The sequence below is a fragment of the Mus pahari genome, chromosome 7 (assembly GCF_900095145.1).
Source record: "Mus pahari chromosome 7, PAHARI_EIJ_v1.1, whole genome shotgun sequence".
NCBI lineage: Eukaryota > Metazoa > Chordata > Mammalia > Rodentia > Muridae > Mus > Mus pahari.
The window spans coordinates 15812710-15826793 of NC_034596.1; the positions used below are offsets into that span (position 1 = coordinate 15812710).

At 43.5% G+C, this 14084-nt stretch overlaps 1 protein-coding gene across 1 annotated transcript in view; it reads left to right on the top strand.

Moving 5' to 3' along the window:
• Positions 1 to 14084, top strand: part of Nol10 (nucleolar protein 10) — an 84621-nt gene that overhangs the window by 20348 nt on the left and 50189 nt on the right. The window contains exons 10-13 of the mRNA XM_029540909.1: positions 895 to 973; positions 2005 to 2154; positions 6166 to 6232; positions 12086 to 12156. Of these exons, the coding sequence (XP_029396769.1) occupies positions 895 to 973; positions 2005 to 2154; positions 6166 to 6232; positions 12086 to 12156 (367 nt within the window). The remainder of the gene's footprint in view (positions 1 to 894; positions 974 to 2004; positions 2155 to 6165; positions 6233 to 12085; positions 12157 to 14084) is intronic.

Below are 14084 nucleotides of genomic sequence, written 5' to 3' on the forward strand. Positions count from 1 at the left end.
TCTTCAGTACCATCGAGATTTAGGTCTTAGTCTTTCATTTTAGATGAATGAAGTTGATCTATTTTGTTTTTAAGACAATTTTAAATTATGAGTATGTGTGTGTTTGCCCATGAGTGCAGGTGCCTGCAGAGCACAAAGGTGTCAGATCCCCTGAGCTGGAGTTATAGGTAGTTGTGAGCCACTTCACTTGGATGCTGGAATTTGAATGTGAGTTTGTTGCAGAAGCAGTGCATGTTGTTAACCACTGAGCTATCTCACCTGCCTTGGTGAAGTTGGTTTTACATCAGAAGTAAGCATACCCACCCATATCCCAAGATAAATTGTTTCTTTGAGTAATGAAAGGGATGTTTGGGGGCTGGGAAGATGGCTCATTCAATAAAGTGCTAGCTGTGAAAGACATGACTTAGTTTAGATCCCCAGCATCCATGTAAACCAGTAACTAATCCCAGATCTGGAGAGATGGAGACAGGAAGGTCCCTGGGGGTCCCTGACTAGCAAACTCCAGAATCACTGAATATTCTATTCCAAAGCACACATGGATTACAGATATCTGATGTTGACCCCTGGTGACCCTGCACACACATGTACAGAGAGAGAGAGAGAGAGAGAGAGAGAGAGAGAGAGAGAGAGAGAGAATGAGAGAGAGAGAATGAGAGAGTGAGAGAATGAGAATGAATCCTGGAGACGTTTCTGAGAACAGTGTTGTATTATCTGAGTAGAATGGAAGATGAAGGTGGGTTATGGATTACATCTGTGTGGGAAGTGTCTTTTTTATTATAAAAGTTTGGATACAGTTATAAACAGCTGGTAATCTGATTTTTCTTGTTAGATTTGAAGTGAGGATAAATGATGACCCTGTTACTTAGTCACAGAGGACAAACATTTGCTTTTCAGGATAAACAGCTTACCCACCATCTCTGCATTGAAGTTTAATGGAGCCTTGAGCATGGCAGTTGGAACATCCACAGGGCAGGTAAATGTCACATGTGAGCATGTGAGCCAGTATTTTGGATGTGTATTGGAAGGCACTTGGATTGTGAGTGAGACCTGAGTGGAGAGGGTGCTCCAGAATACTAGGTCCTTCAACACCTCGGAAGATCGGTCTAGTCCTTTGGTGTTAGAGTTGAGTCCAGGTAGTCCTCAGATATTCCTGATAGGGGTTTGAAACAGTATTTTTTTAGAGTGTGTGGCCCAAATTTGGAATTCTATCAGCTTTCTACTCTTGGAGAGTCACAGTAGATTTAAAGTACATATTTTGAAGACCCCGGGAATCCTGCAAATAAGAATTGTGTTCACTAAATATTTCCAAGATGTGTGCATGCAAGGAGCCTTTTTTTCTTTTTCTTTTTCTTTTGAGATGGTCTTGACATATAATGCTAGCTGGCCTAGAACTCTGTGTAGAAGAGGCTGGCCTTGAACTCACAATGCTCACTCAAGGTCATTTGTTGCAGCAGCACCTGCTGTGTCCTAGGCCACAGATTTGTTAATTAGCAAGCAAAACATTCTTATGAATATCCGTTCCTTTCTTAGTATAGATCAGTAATTATCAAATTAGTGGATCTAAAAAATATTCTCAGGGTTAAAGTCATAAAACTTCCAAGAGCTGACTTTAGTGTTAGGCTCTGACCAAGTATGTTTGTCATGTTCATAGAAGGTTATGAAATAGGTGGCAGTCATTATTCCAACTTCTTTATTTTTTTTTCTTCATGTGTATGTCTGTGTATGAGGAGAGGAGGGCTCTCATACCCCATGTTGGCTTCAGACTTGATATGTAGCGAAGAATGACTTTGAATTCCTGATTTTCTTGCCTCTATATCCCAAGTGCTGAGACTACTGGCATGTGCCACCATCTGGTTCTGCTGGGCTAAGGAATGAACTTGGGGCTTTGTGGGTACTGAGTCAGTACTCTAGTGCTTAGCTGCTTCCCCAGCTCCCATTACTGTGAGTATTAAATGTGTTGTTTGGAAATGGCTTGTTTGACTAGAATTAACTTTTCTCTTTTAGGTGTTGTTATATGATCTTCGCTCGGATAAGCCATTGCTAGTTAAGGATCACCAGTACGGGCTGCCAATTAAGTCAGTTCATTTCCAGGATTCACTAGATTTGGTTTTGTCTGCAGACTCTAGAATTGTCAAAATGTGGAACAAGGACTCCGTACGTACTTTCTGCTGCAATTGCTCCCTGTTTTCCTTGCCTTTTCCCAGTGCTTCTTCTCTTTCTGTGTGTCTTCAGAAGGGAGTGCTGAGTAGCCATCTGGGAACCAGCATATTAGTCACTTTAGGTTAGGGTCTGTCAGTGTTTGGGCAAAGCTGACATGAGCTGTCTTCATTACGACATTCTGATTTATGTGCACTTGTGCATGAGGAGGGATTGGACTCAGGTCATCAGGCTGGTGGTTAGGGCTTTTATCCCCGAGCCTTGTTGCCAGGCCCCTGGCACACATTTTATTGGACATGTATTAGATGGAGAGAAAATCACTGTGAAATAGAATCTGCCTCTGAAGAGCCTTTTGGTCTGCCCCTACCATCTTGATTTTATTTTATTACTACTGCCTTTGAGAATGCTATGTGCTGTAATGCACATGGAGGTCAGAGGACAACTTGGATATTATTCTTCCACCATGGGTTCCAGGGTTGAATTCAGGTGGCACAGCAAACACTTTGACCTGCTGAGCCAGCTTGCTGGCTCCATCACAAGACCTTTCAGCACAGTTCTGGGAGCTGCTGATTTTCTTCTATTCTAAAGTCAGTGCATGTCCCAGGTTCATACCCCATCCCCATCTCAAAACAGGCAGGGTCTAGAAATAGTAAGGACATAGTAATTTTGTACATTGGTCAGTCTGTCTGTCTGCCTCTCTCTGGTGATAATTCTAGGGATTGAACTCAGGTCCTTGTGTGTGCTTAGCCAGTGCTGTACCACTGGGTTACATCCTTAATGGTGTTTTTATTTCAAGAGAGGGCTTCAGTCAGTTACCCAAGTTGACCTTGAACTCACTCTACCCTAGGCAGACCTTCAGCTTGTGATCCCCCTGCCTCAGTCTCCCCAGTTGGTAGTATTACATGCCTGTGCTTCAAGGCCCGGCTAGGCTAACTTTGTTTCATTTTTTTTCAAGTAGTGTTTTCTTAAAAATATTTTAGTGTTTCTTCTCAACTACAAATGCTATTTTAAAAGTAACACTGTTTTGGGTTGCTGATTTTAATCTACCTTCTGCTTTCATTTCATGTATTTAAAGTTTGATTTTTGTTTTGTTTTTGTTTTTTTAAGATTTATTTATTTATTTACTTTCTTCACATGAGTACACTGTAGCTGTCTACAGACACACCAGAAGAGGGATCCTATTTCAGATACTTGTGAGCCACCATGTGGTTGCTAGGAATTGAACTCAGGACCTCTGGAAGAGCAGTCAGTGCTCTTAAACACTGAGTCATCTCTCCATCCTCCCTCTCCCCCTCACTCCCAGTTTTTTATTTTTTTTATTTTTTAAAGACAGGGTTTTATGTAGCTCAGGATAGCATCAGATTCGCTATGGGTTCCACCGTGCCTGGGCTCGATGTGATGGTTCACCCCTGTCATCTCAGTACTTAGGAACAGAGGTAGAAGATCAATTCAAGTTTAAGGCTAGCCTGGGCTACAGTGAGACTTGTCTCAAAACCATTTTGAGAGAATTGAAGTTAACTTCATTACGTCAATAAAATAAATTCAGTATAGCAATTACTTCTCTTACTCTCTTTTAAAAATGAAAAAAAAAACCAGTTTTATTCATGTGTAAGTGTTATCTTTGTGTTTACTACATTGTTCAGGTGACCTCCTGGGAGCAGGAGTTATAGGGATTTTGTGAATTGCCTTAACCAGGGTGGTTTGAACTGAACTCAGGTCCTTTGGAAGAGCAATAGGTGCTTTTAACTGCTGAGCCATCTCTTCAGCCTTACAGACTCTTAATCATTTTGATTTTAATACACATATTAATTCTATAGGCTACAGAGTGAGCGTAACAACAGTCCTGAGATGGCGCTGAGCAGAAGGCCTGTGCCTCCTCACTCACTGCCTGGAGTGGGTACCGGCTTTTACAGGCACCTGTTGTGTTTGCTGTGGATAATGGTAGGTCAGGCACAGTCCAGCCATCTGTCACTTTGGCTTTTCTAGCCAGTACTTTTGAATTTTTTAAATTTTGCATTTTGGGGCTAGAGAGATGGCTCAGTGGTTGAGAGCATTGACTGCTCCTGCAGGACCCAGGTTCAATTCTCAGCATCCACATGGCAGCTCACAACTTTCTGAAACTTCGCTCTCAGAGGCGCAGACACCCTCTTCTGACCTTCCCAGGCACTGCACGCACATTTTGCATAACCATACACTCAGGCTAACACTAATACACATAAAATAAAAATATGGCCGGGAGTGGTAGCACACACCTTTAATCCCAGCACTTGGGAGGCAGAGGCAGGCGGATTTCTGAGTTCGAGGCCAGCCTGTGAATTCCAGGACAGCCATGGCTACACAGAGAAACCCTGTCTCGAAAAACAAAACAAAACAAAACAAAACAAAACAAACAAACAAACAAAAATGTTCTTAAGATATTGTGGTTTAATCTCCAGAAGTGGTGACCTTACTTTATTCCTCTGGCTCTGTCTTGAGATGTATCTGTTCTAATTACTGTTTAACGTAGCAGCAGATGACCAGCTCAAGGCATTCCTAATTCTTGGAAACACTACCCTGATCCTTGCAGGGGCTAAGCATTCTGCTTGGTAGGCTTTGAGTTTGAGGGTTTTGAGGGCTCCTGGGAGACTTTTCATATCTTAGATCAATAATTTTTCTGGAACCCTAACTAATTGATAGAAAAACACTATTTACCTATGCAGTGTGTACTTGCACACTTCCACACTTAAGAGGCCGACTGAGGAAGGAGAACCAAGAGTTTGAGGCCAGCTTGGACTATGCAGTGAGACTGTGGATCAAAATAATAATAACAACAACACCACTAATCAGTTTACTGATTGTTTTTCATTGTATAAGTACATACATTGTGTGTATTTAGAGATAGTTTGACTATGTAGATAAGGCTTACCTGGAACTCACTATGGAACCCACACAAGCCTCAAATTCACCATCCTACCTCACTTTCTGAATGCTGGGATTGATTATGTTTGTGTGCTACCATACTAGCTCTTATTTCCAAGAACGCCCAAGATACTATAAAGGTGTTTGTTTGACCTGGCTCCCATCCTACCTAAGCCTAGTAGTAGTTCCATTTGGATGTGTCCTTCCAGGCCCCTCTCTGCTGTGTTTCCCGTGTCCTGGTTTTCTGGTACCAATGACCCCTTTGTCTCTGTTGATCCGTGCTGTCGTAGTTCTTGTTCTCTTCTTCTTTTCTTTGCCCTCTCCTTCCCACTTCAGTGGGAGCTAGCCAGGCGAGTTTCACTGTTGAACAAGAACTTGACTACTGATTTTCATCAACCTCGAAATAACCATCCTGCCCGGGCTTCAGCTCCACCTACTTCTGCCCTGGGTGCACCACATCCTGGTGTCTTCTGGTAATGACTTATCGCTGCAAGAGCTGGCAGAACTTGTCAGCATCCCCATTTGAAGATATTACACTGTAATTACAGCAATCAATTTTATTTTGGTACTTTTTGTTTCTTAAGACTAAGTGCTTCCTCTTGACTAACAGATTACCTGGCTTTGTGTGACCTGCTTTCCTTGTTTCTCCTTTTCCTTGTCTTTTTCCACTCCTGCCTACTTCTGGGCCTTCTTCTTAGTTTTCAATAGTACAGTAGATGTCTCCCCACACTTAAAGTGGAATGTTGGAGCCTTTACCATATAGTGATTGATGTTCCGGCCTCACAGGATTCTGGGTTGTACTTGGTTGTCTCTGGGGTTTGGTGGCACTGCTGCATAGCTTCCCTTTAACCCTGATGTCTTCTACTTTGCCCTGACACCTCTAAGGCTTTGAGTCTTCTTCTGTTTTAAACAGGTCAATTCATTTCTGAAACAAGACTATCTGCTATGCGGATAAGACAGATGAGATTTCTGAGTATGAGTCCTTTCCATTAGGTTCTTTCTTTTATGTGGCACTATCTGGGTTGTGTTTCTATTTTATTTTCTCTATGTGCCATTGCTAAAAGCTGTCTTTGATGATTTCAGTAATTTACTTTTTGCTTACTGTTTTAGGGGAAAATATTTACTTCGTTGGAGCCAGAGCATGACCTTAATGATGTTTGCCTCTATCCTAGCTCAGGTAGGCTCACGCTCCTGCTCTCGAGTTTCAAACTGTGTTTGCTTCATAAGATCACGCTTGGATTGCTCAGGACAGTTCTTGAGTTTTTCATCTACTTGGAAGAAGAAAGGACAGGAAGTGGTATGGATGATTCAGAAAGGGCACTCTTATGACTCAGTGCTCAGCCTGCCTAGCTATTAGTAGAAACTAGTAACAAATGTAGGCAGGCGGCAGGTGAAATGCTATTTTGGTGTATTCTTTTATGTGATTAGTAATGACATGTGGAAATTGAGGTTAGAGATTTGAAAGAGGATGGTAATAAAGGTTTGGAGATATTTTGCATCAGGTACTGTTCAGCAAATTATATGATAGGTTTCGAAATTCAGCAGTACCTTCAGGGCAGATTCAATTGGGGTCTGAGAAAAGAACGAGAGAACCCTCCCACTCTCAAGCCCTATCCTCTGTTGATGGGATACAGAGGGAAGCCTGAAATGTCCCACTGCACACTTGCAGACAGTACCGTGCCAACATGTCACAGGGAGTCGTGAGCCAGAGTTGGGGGTGGGGCAGAGGAGCGGGGGAGGCTTTCAGGGTCTTATGTGGAGGGCAGTCATTGAGTGGGATTAGAGTGACTTTGTGGGTAAGGTGGTTCACAAGAAGACAATGTCAGAAGAGTGACAGGGTCGTAGGAGGGCTGAAGTGAAAGGACAGGTGGGGGCAGGTGGTCACCTGACCAGCTGAGCTCCATTTGTCACCAGAGGGCCCACACAGATAAAAAGTGGGCAGCCGTAGAACTGCAATACCCATGAAATAGTGTCCTGAGTTGAACAAGCCAGCATGTGTGTTTCTGGCATTTAAGTATTAGTCAGTGACAGTGAGGGGTAGTGATAGTTTGCCACAGTTCAATACCTGGTACACCATAATGTATGTGTCTAGGTTAGCAGGTCAGAATGTTCTTAAGTAAGTACAGATTGATCATTGAAGAAGCCAGAGTGGGTATGAACACCCAAGGGGACATATGAAACTGGAAATAGCAGAAGCCATTCCATTTAGAGCAATGGGGAGAAGAGCGAATGGAGAATCTTCACAGGCTTGGATACAGCAGCATCAAAGGACCATGCATTACTGATGCTCAGGTAGAACCTGAGACAGAGCCTGTGGCTTTGTAACTGGGGCCTGGAGGAAAGAGCAGACTCACTCACTGCTTTGAGTATGAGTGAGAAATGCAAGTCTATCACTTATCGTATTATAATCCTGTGTAATCAGTGGCCCACAATTTGTTCTTTCTATCTGGCTTTTGGGTTTATTTATTTATTGTTTGCTTGTTTGTTTTATTGAGATTCTCCCTATATATTTCAGCAGCTTTCCTGAAGCAGTTTCTTGCCCAACCAGGCTTCAAACTCATGATCCTCTGCCTCGGCCTTCTGTGTACTACACTTGTGGGCTGGTGACATCATATCCAGCCCTCTGTCTTGCACCATGAGTGGTCGTAGAAGTAGGGTAGTTTACCAGGGTTAGTTACCTGCCTGGTATAAGACAAGGCCTTGGTTAGAACCTTCTGAAGTGGACTCTAGTTACATGCTCCTAGGGGGGAAGGGCGGGCGGTGTAGAGCCTTGTCATTTCATTTGTGAGAGTTGCTAAGTCTGCAGATGGGCATGGTCACTTCTGCAAAGTTGAGGGACTCATTAAGGGGAAGGTGCTGAGGTATTGAACTGCCCTTATGTGGATTCTGGGCTACACAGAATCTCAGTGAGCCCAGTGAAGTAGCAGATGGAAAAGGGGGAGGAGAAAGATTGGTAGGTGAGGGAGAAGCCGTCTGAAAGGGTGGCAAAGACTGATAAGGGGATCTCACTCTAGAATATACCCTCCCCCCAGCACACACACACCACATTTCCTCTTCCTCATAGTGTTAACTTTTATAAGGTCAGGCCAGTCTTCTGGTAGAGTATGTGTCTTGAATATATGTGGTTGTTCCTCCTGGTGTTACTTAGCTTGTTTTCTATCCCGTGCTGAACCTAAAGTAGCAGTGAAGGATTGATTGAATTTAGTAGTGAGGTCTCCCAACTTGATAGAATTCAGTAAGGTCTACCTGCTTGATGAAGTGTGTTTAGGTTAAGGATTATGGACAAGCCAGGTGTGGTGGCACATACCTTTAATCCTAACACTTGGGAGGCAGAGGTATGTAGCAGAATGTTTGATCATACTATGAACCCTGAGAGTGTGATATTTACCGAAAAAAACTTTTTCTAGTTGTCATGTGGCTCAGCTCTTTAGCACACACCTTTAATCCTCTTGGCTGGAATACAGACATGCCTTAGTACACACCTTTAATCCTAAACAATGAAGGTAAAGTTAGTTTGTAGAAGGAAGCACCCACAGTTGAAAGTGATGTCTTATTGATTGGCAGACAAAGTGATGAATCAGAGAAAGATTTGATAGAATAAGATATGCCCAACTCTCATGAGAAGAGGGAGGAAAGGGGAGCTACTTAAGAGTGCAGAGATAGAAGGAAGGCAGTTTTACCAGGATGGTAATAAAGCGATAGGTTGCACAGAGAATCAGAAGATTAGAACATACTGCCAAAGTGAGTCTGAGGCCAAGCAGAGCAATTTTTTTAAGAAACTGAGAGAAGCTAGCTTGAATCAGTCATCTTGAAGAGGAGTTGAGCCAGAACAGCTGAATAGGACCAGCCAGCCAGAGATCAGAAGGAACTAGAAAGGGTGAGCTTATTTAGCAGTAAGTCTCAGAGGCTGAAAACATTCTAGGTCTAGATTAGATTCTACAGAAGCTAGAAGCCTAGGACTAGGCCTAGGTTAGCACCCAGAGGCAGTAAGCCTCCAGGATGACAATTACACCAGGAAAATAAAAATTACTTTTACAGAGGTCAGTAAATCTCTTGAATTTGAGGCCAGCCTGGTCTATAGACCTAGTTCTAGGACAGCCATGGCTACACAGAGAAACCTTGTATTTTGGGAAAAATAAATTCATGAAGACATCTCAAGCCAAGCTGCAGGTTCTGCATGTCAAGTATCATTCCAGCAGATCATCCATGTGGGGAGGGTAAAGTTGGCTCAATGTGTTCAGGAATCTTTTACCATATGTAGTTTGGACAAGGAATGGCTTTTTCTGTCAAATGACTTAGAGAACTATGCCAGGCAATCCAATAATTGTTTCGAAAGACAATGTGTGCTGGCCTCGCCGGTTGGCTTGGGCTCCTTGCTGTGCTCAGAGGTTGTGCTCTGCACTGGCTTTACCGTACCCACTTTCCCTCCACTCTGTGCTTTGTCTTCATCACTGTGTGCTTAACCTTAGTTTAGAGAAGGTAAAACCTCATTCTTTTTCACACACTCATTTTGGAATAATTCAGACCTAATCATGGCACTTGTTTCTTTGTACTTGCAAGGCAGCTCAGAATATTGAGAAATTATTTTGCCTTCCTGGCCCTTACCTGACTGCTCACACAGCTCTTTGCACAGCTTCTGTACATGGAGCAGCCATTCTGCAGGTCAGGGCACTGTCAGGCAGTACAGCTCTGGGACCCAGTGTGCATGGCATGATGACACAGGAAGCATGTAAAGATTACACATGTATGAGTCCCACTCCAGCCTGTTAAAGCAGGTTCAGAGGTCCAGAGCCATTGGCAGAAGGGAAGAAGGTGGGCTTTGGACTTAAGAAAGACCTGCTTCAGGCTTAATTATGCCCTTAGCTTTCTCACCCACCATACAGAGAGCTGCAATAGACCAGTAGGACTATAGAAAATGTTATAGCTCTTGTCCCCATCAGCATTCTCCAACAAGGTGGCATGAGAAACAACCATGGGGCATTTGCACATAGCACTCACAAAGTGGAGTCTCTTCACATGTCAGTGAGAAGCTGAAGATGAGACACATGTGTCCCTGCTGCCCCTCTTTCCAAAATGCCTGCCTTGAGCCATTGAGAGTGCTATTGAAGCTGTGTGTTTTAGTGTGGTGCTTTTCAAACATGGTTGGCCAGCCACCTGCCTCTTGCCTTCCTTTTTATCCCTGTGCTTTTAGCCTTCTGATCCTTTGCAGATTGATACTCTTGTACACTACAGTCAAGATGAATACCTAGCAAAGTGTAACGCTGCCTGTGGTTTTGTTCTATCCTTTCTTGACACTGCTGTGTTGAGCTGCTGCCTATAAGCTTTAAGTTCCTTTCTTTCTGTGCTTTTATCTCCCAGCTTGGTAGTGGATTGCAGATGGCTCAGGGAGCTCCCCCTGAGCAAACCTGCCATAAACACTGTTTCTGGTTTTGTGTTGTGAGTGTTGGTGAGCCTTTTCATGACATACACCCAGATGAGTTCTGATGTGGGCATGTGTCCCAGGAGGGCACTGCTGTATCAGATCTCTGTCACCACTGACACTGGAGGATAGTGCCTTGGACTCTAGTTGCTGGGCTGCTTTCCTTGTCTGAAAAGTTTTTTTCTCTTAGGAACAATAAGCAGTAGCATCTTGAGAAAATGCTACTTTGTTTTTCGTAATGCTGCCAGTTTCCTCAAAAGCCACTACTGCTCATTAGAGAAAATGCCTACGTTAACTCCATGGTCTTAAGTGTTAAGTGACCTTTGTGCTATTCTTGGGATCACCTTTGCTATTTGTTTGACATTACGTTAGAAGCAGTAAGAAGGTGAGCCAGTAGACCCCATGTAGATGGTGGAATTCTTTTTCATTTTGTTGGGTGGTATTTAGACTACTTAATGGTTTATTTGATAACATAAGAAGCCTTTTCATTTTATCTGTTTTGAGTGGAGTTTTTATTCTCCATATGATATGGGGCTGGTGATGTTTCTTTTGAAGGGTGCCATGCTTGCTGAGATCATGTACAAGCTTATAAAGGACCCTGCATTTCCTTGTAAAGGGCTGGGGACATGTCAGCTGATTTTGTGTGTAGTCATGAGAGGGTTGGCTGTAGAATATCTTGCCACCTTGAAGGTGCTTCAGAAAACTTGGGGATACTTGCACTGAACCATCTAATACTTGATATTGAAGTAGCTAAATGCCAATACATTATGGATTTCTAGGTTTCTGTGTTATAACAACTCCTTTGTTGAATGACAGAGTCACCCTTTAGCCTGGTTTACTTTTTGAAATGTAGATGCCACGGAGGCTAACATTAATTTCTCTTTTTAGTTAACTAAAGTTAACTAAAATTAATTTCTCTAGTGGATCATTCTTTTAATACTCCCTAAAGTGATCATGGCACTCTAAGGGCTATTTAGTGACATATGGGTCTTAAAAATATTTTATGTGTGTGACTGTTTTGCCAAAATGTATCTATGTGAACAACATGTACTTTTGGTGCCTACAGTGGTCAAGAGAGGGCATCAGTTTCCCTGGAGCTGGAGTTACAGATCATTGTGACCCATCAGGTGTGTGCCAGGAACTGAACCTGGCTCCTCACAAGACCAATAAGTGTGCTTTTAGCCACAGAAGCATCTCTTAGACCCTGACATGTGGGTCTTTGGGGGAAGTTCTATATTATACTCCTATAATCATTTCAGTCTGCAGTCAGCTGTGAAGTTTAATGCAGAAATTCTGATGCTGGACCTTTTGGTTCCTTGACTCCTGATTCCAGGAGGGGAGCCTTTCTCTCCATTATTATTCTCATACTGTACATCTTATATGAAGCTGGAAACTCCCCAGACCTAGTGTATAAGTGCCTCTCCGGAGCCTGCTCATGCCTTTAGCTCATCAAGCCCGGGTAGTTCACAGACAGGGACTCAGCAGCTCCTGCAACTGAGGTCTCTTGCCTAAAAGGCACGACGGGGTAAAGGGTAGCTCAAGCATTTTACACTTTGTAGAAATGAGTACATCTCAGCACTTGTTTAATGTGTTCATTGTGTTTATTTTTAGGAATGCTTCTTACTGCCAACGAATCCCCCAAGATGGGCATTTACTACATTCCGGTAAGAAGAGCACAGCAAGTTTTGTGTTTGAACTTGTAATGTTGACAGCCTCTGGGCTCTGTGTGGCTTTGCTGCACTGTAGATTCACTATGGATATAGTGTGCTCTGTGGCCCGGTAGAGTAATGTCTCAGTATTCTGTTGGCCAGTTGTTTGTGCTGTTTAGCATAGGCTTGAAATCTAGTAGTCTTCAGATATGCTTTGTTGTTTGTTTTGCTGGGAAATATTTCAGAATCTAGAACTTAAAACTATCGACTAAGCAGAAATCTAAATCAAAACTAAGAGTCTAGAACGGTGATTCTCAACCTTCCTAATGCTGCGACCCTTTAATACAGTTGCTTATGTTGTGATCCCCCAACCATAAAATTATTTTTGTTGCTACTTCACATAACTATAATTTTGCTACTGTTATCGTAATACAAATATCTGATATTTATGTAATGTAAATATCTGATATGTGACCCCCAAAGGAGCTGAGACCCACAGGTTGAGAGCTTGCTGGTCTAGTGTTCTTCTAGTTACCTCACTGTAGTTTGCATGTTTTAGAAATAAGTTGCACACTCAAGAAGCCGGATCATCAGGATTATCAGTGATGACATATAGTTTAGATTATCATATTGTCATTCTTAAAGAATTGTTCTTCTACACCAGGAGCTTCCATGCTTTACCTTTTGGTCTATAGAAGGACAGAAACAGGGATGTGTTCTCCTGGTCAGTAAAGCAGCCTTTATGTAGAGCTGGCACAAGTGACGGGTGTTACCAGTAGGGAGACTTGAGAGCAGTGGGCTCTCACTGCTGCTGGCCTCCCATCATGGAAGTCTTGGTTGGAGTAGTTCAGCTGTCTGTGGGTTGGTTTTCACCAGCCTCCACCTGCTACTGAGTTTCTGTTGTCTTAGGAGGCTGATGCTGCAGCACTCTGCAGTCTTTGTTCTGAGTGATAGTAAACTGAAGGCTGTTCAGACAGGAAGCTGCTCATCTCCTCTGTTGTCATATGCTCCTCTTCCCAGCCTCACACATGCCGTTTCACCCATCTTCCCATGGTTCCGTGGCTTTATGGGTATTTGTTTGTTGCAGCAATTGTGTGTCAGGCACCATGCTGGATGCCTGCAGCACACAGTACATAGTATATTGACATTGCTTCATCCTCAGGGTTAAAACAGGAAGAAAGGTGGTTTCAGGTCTGTACCATGAACTGTAGGAGGAGGACTCTTTGAGAGTGCCTGGGAGAAGAGACCCTCCCCCCAGAGTGGGCTAGATGCCTGTGAGAAACTCAGTAAACTACCCAGAGTGACTTCAGGGAAAGACTGGAGCTTGAGTCTCTACACTAGATGGAGGGATTGGGTGAGCCACAGAATGGGACTAGCATCTCAGCAGCAGGACAGTGCCTGTGGAGAGCTCAGGGAGAGGATCTCATGGAACAGAGCAAGTGCCGATTAGGAAGGGTCTGGAAGTGTGTGTGCTAGGGAGGCATGGAGAGCCTGGCCCAGCATGAGCAGCAAAGTAAGGAAGCCAGGGCTGCCCTTTGGAAAGGTTGTTTGTCTCTACAAAGAGAATGGCATAGGATCTAAGCTGGAAACAGCTAAAACAGGCTGAGGCAGTCTCCTCGAGGGAAGGCAGTGCTGAGCTATACTTTTCAACATCAGGACTTCGGTAGGTCCTAGGACTGTTGATAAAGAAACAGATCTGACTCGGAATTAATGTCCACCTGTGGAGATGCTGGTGGACCATAAGAAAATGTTCCTCTCGCTCGAACCTTCCTGTCAAGGGTGGTCACTTCCTTCTCCCCAGGCATATTTACTGTACTTCTGAACAGCTACACGCCAGTGCCACTGGCATGTAGGAGAGGGAGGCTCCAGAGTGCAGGGCAGTATCAGAGAGGACAATATAGGCCCAGAACCCATGTGCCATGTGGCAAAGAGGAGGCAGGTGTGGGTAGGAAGATAGACTT